The 10996-nt window shown below is 39.0% G+C and overlaps 1 protein-coding gene across 4 annotated transcripts; it reads right to left on the bottom strand.

Annotated features, from left to right (window-relative positions):
* Positions 1-3090: 3090 nt before the first annotated feature.
* LOC131770499 (uncharacterized) lies at positions 3091-10454 on the bottom strand. 4 transcript variants are annotated; one of them, XM_059086213.2, is made up of 4 exons: positions 10354-10454; positions 5107-5246; positions 3752-3888; positions 3091-3327 (listed from the first exon to the last, which is right to left on the bottom strand). In XM_059086213.2, exons 1-4 carry the CDS (start codon positions 10391-10393, stop codon positions 3303-3305), a joined length of 342 nt encoding a protein of 113 aa, XP_058942196.2. In that variant the 5' UTR covers positions 10394-10454; the 3' UTR covers positions 3091-3302. The 4 variants fall into 4 exon arrangements, with proteins under 4 accessions (XP_058942196.2, XP_058942198.1, XP_058942197.1 ...); XM_059086215.2 differs by lacking the exon at positions 10354-10454 and adding an exon at positions 10201-10338; XM_059086214.2 differs by lacking the exon at positions 10354-10454 and adding an exon at positions 10093-10216.
* Positions 10455-10996: the final 542 nt, after the last annotated feature.

The following is a 10996-nucleotide window of genomic DNA, read 5'->3' as shown; positions in this document are numbered from 1 at the left end:
AGTTTCTCATCGCCTTTGTAGAATTTTAGTCTCCCTCTATAAATAAACCAACCTTTAAGGATTGCCTTTGGTAACGTTCAGTCTCCTGAAGGCGCGGCTCTGGTAATCTACGAGCCTCTGCTATGAGAACATAGCAGATCACAATGGAAACCAAAGCCAACTTCAACATCGTGTTAAACGTCACTTAAACCTCTGCAAAGGAATGTTTAAAGTCATCTCCTTCGTGGACGGGTTAATTGGTAAAATAAAGTATATGCATGCGCTCTACCTGTAATAACTTCCGCTTCACCACCCTTTTGTAAATAGCCTCGATGATAGTTTTTACACGCAATAAATAATAATAATGGTGAAATCTCACTACTTTTCGCTGCGAATTTTCTCTTGATGTGAAAAGAACTTTTCTGAACGTTATACATGAAAAAACAATTTCCTCGACACCCAAAATTTCGTGGCAATTCCGCTCTGCGTTCACTTCCTTAAATCTACTTCATAGTCGATAATTAACTTCTAGGATTAAAAATGACAATGAGATTTTGAAAATGAATAACGGATTGTATTCACCCGAGATAAAACGATTATAAATGAACATGCTCATATCATCATTACCATGAGACTTCAAGTTCGCGACTTAAATTTGCATAAAGCACTTAATAGACAAGTTGCCTGTGGTGCACGCATTTTCACTCATGGTCTGGGCGGCATTGGAAATTGCAAACCACTGAAAAATAAAACCAAAATTCATAATACTAATGAAGTAAATTACGCTTGCTCCCGACGTGTGAGTTTGTAGCTTAGTTGTTTGTGACACCCAATTGAGTCTGGGAGGCACGAATTAAAATCCCGTCGAAGTTTGTACCTTTATCAGCCTTCTTTTCTGCAATTGCTTAATACTGCATCACACTTGCGAGGTTCATTTCTTAAATTGCCGAAACTGCAGCTAGAATATTACGACCAGTTATTTGAAGAAAATGACTTAGGCAGCTGTGTTGGCCGATTCGTGACCCTCAAGATTTCTCTAGAAGCGAAATGTTTGAAGTAAATAAATGTTTTTCCAATGTTCTTTCTAGGCCTTCTTTTCATGAAACTCTGATAGGATTTTCAAATGTAACAGCCAGTACAGTGCTTTTAAGAGTTTTTTAGAACTTATCTCTGAACCAAACTGAAGCAATCAACCTCACTAACTTTCTCGGACGTAAAATGCATTGCCTTAATGACTGATTAACAAACCACCCCCTACAAACGTACAAAACCGTGAACACCTAAGATATGCCTGAACGGTTGATTGTCTCGCAGTCAATCACCAACGAGATCTTAAGACACTGAGAGCACCGACACCGATCTACTGGTTTCATCGGTCACGTAACCATTTTTGAATCAAAACAGCTTCAAAATACCCTGTCTTATCATGGACAAATTTAAATATTTTCTATTCCTTTGTGAGGAGAGCGAAAACCAATTGGAGGGATTTTAGGAATACTGACAAAAATAAGAAGCAAAGAATTTAATCATGAAAAGCGGTTGCGACGCTTGCACAGGACGACGCGACATTTATTTTCCAGGAGTTTGAAAAAACCTTTCGGTGGAATTTCTGTGAAAATTTGTGACTGCCTGGCATTTAGTTTATGCAAAAGCGGTCAGTGTGTGAAACATAGATTGCAAACCGGGGGTAAAATGCAGACTGAGGGTAGAATGCAGACTGCCGACCAGGGGGTGAAATACAGATTCGGTTCTTTAGTTGAAGTTTGTGGACATTTCTGGTTTCTCTAAATGATTCAAGTTAAAAGGAACTCGAGACTTCCACTTGCTCTTAATTTGTTTTAATTTAAGGAAGACTCTAACAATTTTCCAGAGAATAACAACACGTCACAGCAAAACTAAATCTCGGCTAACAAGAAGCCCGACATAGGTTAAGTTGACCATGATAGCCACAGATTTACCTCGGTTTAGAACGGATTAATACGGACTAATACTAATTAGAAACGAAAGTTTCTAATCGTTCTTACCTTAAATCATTATTTCAACGCCAAAACCATATGAGGAAGTGAAGTTTAAAACATCAATCGCCATGAGGACTATTGCCAGCATCTCACGACTTGTGCGGCCCCGATCCCAGCTCACTCTTGAAGTTTTTCTGGGGAAGAGGGTTGTTTTAGAACCGAGTCTGCATTTTGCCCCTGGTCTCCAGTCTTCAGTTTGCATTTTACCTTCAGTCTGCACTTTATCCACGGTCTGCGGTCTGCGGTCTGCGTTTTACGCAGACCGCTTTTTTAATGCCGATACATTTTTGGTACGGCGTGATGCGTTTGCGTGTCTTGTTTTACTCGTTTCTTCAGAACTGTGATTCTACTAGTACAAACTCGAGTCTAAGTCAGATTAAAGCACTCCTTTCGCTTCTTAAGTATAAAACAAAACGAAACGCTTTCATTGCGGCACGAAATTAAAAGAAAAAACCTTCGATCACTTTGCGGCGAAACATTCTGCAAATGTGGGAGAGTCACTGATGTGTATCAAACGCAAACTTTAAATGCTGTAGACAACCTTAATATAGGAATAGCGTTTTGCCTCGTTTCTTGACTAAATAATACACTTATGAACTAAGGAGGAACTAAAGAGGAGTGCGCTTCAAATTTGTTGTTTATTTTCCATCTGGTTGGAATTTATCGTAGCCGACGTCGACATTTTAACCGAACCGAATTATTCCGTCATATTTCAAGCTCTAAACGGCGATAAATGCAAACCAACTGTAACACTTTTTGTGTTATATTTCGATTTCTGGGTTGGTCAAACTTGCTTGTCCGCACGTTATTTGTTTTGGTGATACCCTATGTGCCAAACAACTTAACCACAATAGTTATAGAAGTCTTGGGGTCGGGGTTCTCTTGTTTTTCCTTGCTTGGCTGTACAATTAATTCGTCCCAGGTCCCTGTCCGTGTTCACCTCAATCAGAACTCGATCCTAGGCCCCTCGACTCCGGAGTCCAGCGCGCGGAGTGGGACACCATGTCTTCCATTTATAAAAATTCAAGGAACACCCTCACGTTGTAGTGATTTTTTAAATCAAAATAAAGAAAGATGAGTAAAACTGAGAGAGTGAAACAAACAGAAGTTTATTATTAAATTTGCACTCGTAAGTTAGCTGTGATCTAAGAAACGCGCATGGGTGGGTACGTGTACGTGCGTGCAAGTGTATGTCTATTTGGTTAGTTTATAGAAGCCACCCTATGTGCATTTGACAAGACTCAAATCAAAACTTGTTAAGAGAAAAATCTCTGGGTTTTCTTGAATCTGACGCCGAGTGTTTCCTTATGCCTCCACACATGTATACTCCCTGGGATATGAAAAAAATCAAAACGAAATTAGAGTTTTAGCGAATGAACAAGACCACGCAGCTGGTGGGAGAATCTGGCGGGAGGGCTGTGTTTAGTTAGTTCTGTATTATAATAGTTATTACTACCACAATAATGTTCATAATTATTATTGGTATATACCACACAAATGAATAATGCTTTTCACGCGCGCTGATTATTGGGACCTACTATTCACCACCGTTTTATTTCAAGGTTGGTTGCGTAAAGAATTAAAACTTTCCCCTGCCGGGTATTCAGGGTATTTCACACGAACATAAGCGATACATTCATGTCTCGGATACAAAAAGTCAACCATCATTGGTCGAGGAAATAAGGAGTTTCATCACTGATCATGATGCAACTGGATAAATCATTATTAGCAAAATGTTTGAGTCTTTTACTTACGGCGTTGAAAAGCTGCCTGTATTGACACAACTTCGCATGGTTCCAGTGAACGGGTTTCCTTTTCGACAGCACTTGCTGTTATTGGCCTCACAGCCCGTTCCTCCAACTGCAACACACGAGCGACGATGCAGATAGTTCTGAAAATTTATTGATGTAACAAAAACAACTAAATATTTCTTTCAGATTAAATCCTTCTGGCTTGTTAGATGTGGTCAATATTTCATGCTTAAGACTTAATAGATTCTTTAAAAAGCCGGGATGACATTTAAGAAAATTAAGACCGTGAGTTCTTCAAAATTATCTTTCCACGACATATTTGTCTAAATGTAGCTACAAATCAACCTTTTGAACAATGCATGCAAATCAATAAAACCAATGCGTCGTTTTTGATAAAAAGAGGAACCAAACAATGTGGATTAGAAAATCAATGCCATAAGTTATTGGACGTTACTGATACTTTTGTCAGACGTCACCATGTTATATATTAGCTAGGTATTGCACACTTAATTTTTCTTTTTTCTTGTTAAGAGAGAAACCCGTATTTATTACATCGACTACGGTGTTGTACAAGGATTTTCAGCCCTGAGAAAAGCCGTAACAACACACGTCGAGAAAAAATACGAGATTTTTTTACGTGTTTTAATATCGCAAATCAGCTGCTGACACGTCACTCGCCTTTCGCGCCTTTCGGTCAGGTTGATGAATGAACGGCAAAGCGCTCACGGTTCTCAATACAAGGTAGTTTGTCGTAACTTTCTCGGATTGTGGCGGCTGACAGCGAAAATCGACAACTGGACGATTTGCAACAGGCCGATATTGGCTATTTACCTGAAAGATTTCTTCTGTCGGTAAGGACAAAGTCAGTAAAGACGAATTTTGTAAATTGAAAATTACGCCCATTGTTGTCTTTGTAGTCGTGATTCAACGCATTTTTCCATCTTGAGCCTTAGCGCCAAGGCACTTTACGATTGTCGACTCTTATTTTCATTTATCAATGAAGTGGGCTTTTCTTGTCACTAAAGGGCTATGTTTTTACAGTGTTTAAGAGGGAGAATAAAGGAAATTGACTTCTAATGAGGGGAGATCATTAGAATTCTACCCCCCTTGGTCAGGGGGGGGATAGAGTTCTAATGATTAGAACTCTATCCCCCCCCGGTCAGGTGATAAATAATAACCAATCCCTTAGTGCTACAAGGGTGGAAAGCAGAAGCTTTATTGGCGACTAACGTCACACCCTTTCTCGCAAATTTGCCTCTCGTCCTAATCCCTTTTTGTTGGAAGTCTATCTATAACCACCCATTCCAGTTTCTCATCGCCTTGGTAGAATTTTAGTCACCCTCTATCAGTAAACCAACCTTTAAGAATTGCCTTTGGTAACGTTCAGTCTCCTGAAGGCGCAGCCTGGGTAATCTACGAGCCTCTGCTATTAGAACACAGGAGATCACCATGAAAACCAAAGCCAACTTCAACATCGTGTTAAACGTCACGTAAACCTCTGCAAAGGAATGTTTAAAGTCATCTCCATCGTGGGCGGGTTAATTGGTAAAATAAAGTATGTGCATGTGCTGTATCTGTAATTAGTTTCACTTCACTATCCTTAAGTAAATACCTTCATTGATAGTTTTTTACACGCAGTAAATAACATTGGTGAATCTCACTAATTTTCGCTGCGAATTTTCTCCTGCTGTGAAAAGAACTTTTCTGAACTTTATACCTGAAAAAAAATCTCCACGACACCCAAAATTCGCGGCAATTCCGCTCTGAGTTCACCTCGTAAATCTGCATAAAGTATACATTCAAAACATTCTCAATACACTTGTCATCTACCTCTGGATGATAAAGTTCTAGGATTAAAAATGACAACGAGTTTTCCTGCATCATCCCTAAGAAATTCTCAACTTGTCAAGAAAATGAATTGGGGATCGTATCCTCCCGAGATTAAACGATTATAAATGAACATGCTCACAGAAGCGTTACCATAAGGCTTCAAGTTTGCGACTTAAATTTGCATAAAGCAGTTAGACAAGTTGCTTGTGGTGCACGCATTTTCACATATGGTATGGGCGGCATTGAAAACTGCAAACGACTGAAAAAAAAATCCAAATCCTAATACTAATTAATTAATAATAAGTTCTTATATAGCGCATTAAAATTGAACTCTATGCGCTTTACAATTACAAATTAACAAAATTTCGATAAAAATCCTATACATGCAATTCGCTACTCTATCTAAACTAATGAATTATTACGTGTTATGCATATGTTTGACAACGTACGATATCAAATAATCTGGTGGCTTAATTTTTGAAAAGATAAGTTTTCAATAAGCGTTTAAAGGAGTCAACAGATTCGGCGTTTTTTATGCATTCAGGTAGTTGGTTCCACAAATACGGTGCTGCGTAGGAGAATGCTCTTTGCCCATACGTTTTAGTTCGAATTGTTGGGACCTCAAGTAGATTCATATTTGATGAACGGAGGTTTCGTGCAGGAATATATCGACTAAGAAGTTCAACAAGATAGGTTGGAGCCATGTCATTTAGTGCTTTGTATGTTATCAACAGTATCTTGAATTGAATTCGTTTTGTGACCGGGAGCCAATGAAGTTTCATAAGTATAGGTGTTATACTGTCTCTTGATTTGGCACCGACTAACAAGCGGGCAGCTGTGTTTTGGATCCGTTGGAATTTTTCGATGTCACAAATCGGTAGACCGTACAATAGGCTATTACAATAATCAAGTCTCGATGAGATAAAGGCGTGTATCAATCTTTCATTTTGCTGCGTCGAGAGGTATTTACGAACGCGACCGATATTTCTGATTGCTAGAGACGACGATTTACAGATGGAATTTATATGCGAGCGTAAGTTCATCACAGAATCAAGCATGACGCCTAGGTCTCGGACAGTATTAGATAAATTAATGATATCATCTCCAATATTGATATTACAGAAAGGAGGATTTTTTGAGAAGCGTGAGAGGAAATGAATGATTTCTGTTTTTGAAGGGTTGCACTGCAATCTGTTTTTCTTGGCCCACTCCATGATTGCATTAACACATGATTTCAATCTTTCCATGCCTAGCATTCTGTCAGAGGAGTTTATCTTTATGTAAAGTTGCGAATCATCGGCATATATCATACAGTTTAGGCCATGTTCAGCAACAATGTCTTCTGTAGGCGAGGTATACATTAGAAAGAGTAGTGGACCAAGTACTGATCCCTGGGGTACGCCGTAGGAGATATGTCGAGGCTTAGAGATGGAGTGTTTGATCTTCACTGACTGAACACGATGTTCTAGGTATGATTTGAACCATTTTAGTGCGATACCTCCAAATCCGAAACGTTTCTCCATTCTTTCAAGTAATATGTTATGGTCGATCGTGTCGAACGCAGCGGAAAGGTCTAGCAAAACAAGTACTACTTCTTCTTTTTGATCTACAGCTCTTAGGATGTCATTTGAGACTTTTATTAAAGCAGTTTCAGTGGAGTAGTATTTGCGGTATGCTGACTGCATCGCTGGAAATAACTGGTTCTCGGCCATAAATCTGTATATTTGATTTGCGACCACCCTTTCGATTGTTTTTGAGAGAAAAGATAGATTTGCAATCGGTCTGTAATTTGAGAGACAGTTCGGGTCCAATGAAGGCTTCTTTAAAGATGGACATACCAGGGATTGTTTTAACTGATCAGGAAATTCTCCGTTAGCCATGGAGGCGTTGATAATCTTGGTTATAATTGGCGTCAAGTGTGGAATTGACTTTAGAATTCGTGTTGGAATGGGATCCAGTTGACAAGACTTAGTTGGAGATTGAACAATAAGTTTGTGAACAATATCAGCAGATACAGGTTGAAAAGTTTGGAACGACGAGGTGACTGGATAATTGACGTTGATGTCGGGTGCTTGGGCAGTATGGGAGTCCAAATCCGATCTTATTTTCTCAATTTTTTTGATAAAAAATCGTTGAACGTTTCGGTCAATGTATCCAATGAATCATTATTAGGGAGTGCAGCAATGTTCTTCGATAAGAATAGGCGAGATACCATCTTGAATAGTTGTGATTGGTCAGAGGAGCTGATCAGAGTCCGATAATAGTTTGTCTTTGTCGCTGTTAGAAGATCATTGTAGTGTTTGCAGGAATCAATAAATATTTCTTGGTGAATTTGAAGACCAGATGAAATATATCTTCTTTCATGACGACGTTTGTCTTGTTTAGCCTTACGAAGTTCATCAGTATACCAAGGAGAATGCGGTCGCAGAGTGACCCATCTCTCGTTCACAGGAGCATGTTGATCAAAGATAGACGAGAGATTAGTATTATATTGTGTAGTCAGCTCAGTTACACAAGACTGTGGATTAGTAATGAGATTAGATTCTTCGATGTCTTTGATCATACTAGCTAAATCGAGCCTTTTGGTGTTTCTGTGTTTAACATGTAGTGTAGAAGGTTTCGGTTTTGTACATTTCACCTTACAAGTAACCAAATTATGATCTGAAATATTGTCGGCTGATAGAATGCGAACATCCGTTATAACATTATTCTCTTCACGAGATAATATCAAGTCCAATGTGTGGCCCAGGCGATGAGTGGATCCAGATACATTTTGAATTAGATCAGTGGACTCAAGGAGATTTAGAAAGGAGGCAGCTTCAGGATTTGATAGATCATCAACATGGTAGTTAAAATCACCGGCAATTATAATGGGCTGCCTTGATAATGTAAGTTCTTCAAGAAAAGATGAGAATTCTTGCAAAAAGCTATTTCCGGTGTTGTTCTTTTTGCACAGAGGAGGGCGATAGAGAACAATTAAACGGAATGTCTCACTTTTGTTGGATATGCTCACATCTAAGTACTCAAATGAGCTTGTGTTCATGATGGAATTTTGCAGTACGGTATAACCATCTCGTATCAACAAAGCGACTCCGCCGCCCTTACGATTCCTTCTTGGTATGTGGTGGAGTTTAAAATGCGGAAGAATGTTGTTGATGTCAGTAATAACATGGTTGTCATCCTCGGTTCCTTTAAGCCAAGTCTCTGTTATGGCCAGGATGTCTAAATGGTGGGAGATGACCAAATCGCATAAATGAGTTGATTTTTTAACAATCGAACGCACATTGAGGAGAGCAAAATTACTGGTGGATTTGGTTCTCGGTAGATGGCCAACGCGTGTGATAGAGATGACATTGTTGATGTCTCTTGAGTAAATTTTCTTTGATGGTCGTCGATGCGTAGAAACAATGGTTGGAATGTAATAACATTGAGAATCTTCGTTTTGAATAATTAAATCTTCCTTCGGTTGAGAAATTGCTCCGAAGTCAAATTGTGACAATAAGAAACCCATTTCAGGACCAGGGTTAGAAGCGATGGTTCTCGGTAGATGGCCAACGCGTGTGATAGAGGTGATATTGTTGATGTTTCTTGAGTAAATTTTCTTTGATGGTCGTCGATGCGTAGAAACAATGGTTGGAATGTAATAACATTGAGAATCTTCGTTTTGAATAATTAAATCTTCCTTCGGTTGAGAAATTGCTCCAAAGTCAAATTGTGACGACAAGAAACCCATTTCAGGACCAGGGTTAGAAGCAACGTCACCAGCCAAAGTAAGACGAGCTTGGTTGAAGGTGGTAGTTGAGTTAGCGTAGTATTTGACTTTGGATGTGTTGTAACCTTTAGGTCGTAGACAAACAAAGCGAGGCCGATTAGTTGTTGAATAACGAGGTAGTAATACAGCAGAAATCCACTTGTTAGGATACAAACAATGATTCTTGCAAATATAATCCAAAGAGGAAATGTTTAGGCAATCCATATGTCGTTTTTCAATTGAAATAATATAAAGAACTGTGAAAAAAATAAAGAAAATCAAGCAGCGATATGAAGCACGTCCGTTACCCATAATTACCATAATTATACCCCTCTAGTATACCCCTATACTAATGATGTAAACTTCTCTTGCTCCCGACGTGCGAGTTTGTAGCTCAGCTGTTAGTGACACCCAATAGAGTCTGGGAGGCAAGAGCTCAAATCCCATCGAAGTTTGAATTTTTACCACGCTTCTTTTCTGCAAGTGCTTAAAATTGCATCATACCTGCGAGGTTTATTTCTTCAATTGCCAAAACTACTGATAGAATATAACGATCCGTGATTTGAAGAAAATGACAACTTAGGCTGCGGTGTTAGCCGATCCGTGACCCTCGAGATTTCTTCATGAGCGAAACGTTTGAAGTAAATAAAGGTTTTTCCAATATTATTTCTAGGCCTACTTGACACTGTTCATGCTCTGATAGGATTTTTAGATGTAACAGCCAGTACGGTGCTTTTAAGAGTTATAGGTTCTCAGAACTTACCTCTGAATCAAACTGAAGCAGTTAACTACACTACTTTCTCGAACTTTCAATGTGTATCCTTAATAACTACTTGACAAACTTACAAAAGCGTGAACACCTAAGACATACCTAAAATGTTAATTGTTTTGCAATCATTCACAAACGATCAATAAACCTCGAGATTTCTAGGCTTACTTGATACTGTTCATGAAACTCTGATAGGATTTTCAAATGTAACAGCCAGTACGGAGCTTTTTAGAGTTATAAGTTCTCAGAACTTACCTCTGAACCAAACTGAAGCAGTGAACCTCACTTTCCTCATTAACTAATTAATCTAATTCACAGTCAAACTTACAAAACCGTGAACTCCTAAGATATGCCTGAACGGTTGATTGTCTTGCAACCAATCACAGTCGAGATCATACAATACAGAGAGCACAAACACCGATCAACTGTTTTCATCGGTCACGTAACTATTTTAAATCAAAACAGTTTCAAAACATCCTCTGACTTATCTTACACAAAATTAGATATTTTTTATTTCTTTGTATGGAAAGCCAAAACCAGTTTAAGAGGTTTTAGGAATACTGACAAAATAATAATAATAAAGCAAAGAGTTTGAAAAGCGGTTGCGACGGTTGCACGGGGCAACGCGACATTTATTCTCAACGAGTTTGAGAGAACCCTTCGGTGGAAATACTGGAAAAATTTTCCGACTGCCCGGCATTAAGTATATTTGAGACCGGTCAGCGTAAAACGCACACTGTAGACTGCACACCGGGGGTAAAATGCAGACTGAAGACAGCTGACCAGTGGTAAAATGCAGACTCAGTTCTAAAACAACCCGCTTCCCCGGAAAAAATTGAAGAGTTCGCGAGAGGCTGGCAAGCTTTAAACAACGAGAAATGCAAACCAACAGTTACAC

This window comes from Pocillopora verrucosa, chromosome 5 (genome assembly GCF_036669915.1).
Source record: "Pocillopora verrucosa isolate sample1 chromosome 5, ASM3666991v2, whole genome shotgun sequence".
In the NCBI taxonomy this organism is placed as follows: Eukaryota; Metazoa; Cnidaria; class Anthozoa; order Scleractinia; family Pocilloporidae; genus Pocillopora; species Pocillopora verrucosa.
Note: the sequence above shows the minus strand (reverse complement) of the source record. Positions and strands in the feature narration are given on the sequence as shown.

Bases quoted from the DNA above. Each gene is read 5' to 3' on its own strand.
- LOC131770499 (XM_059086213.2), bottom strand. From the start codon at position 10,393: ATGAGGAAAGTGAGGTTCACTGCTTCAGTTTGGTTCAGAG. The intron at 5,247-10,353 runs GTAAGTTCTGAG...ATTCCTTTGCAG, and splicing joins TGCTTCAGTTTGGTTCAGAG to AGGTTTACGTGACGTTTAAC. The intron at 3,889-5,106 runs GTTGGTTTACTG...ATAAATTTTCAG, and splicing joins ACCAAAGGCAATTCTTAAAG to AACTATCTGCATCGTCGCTC.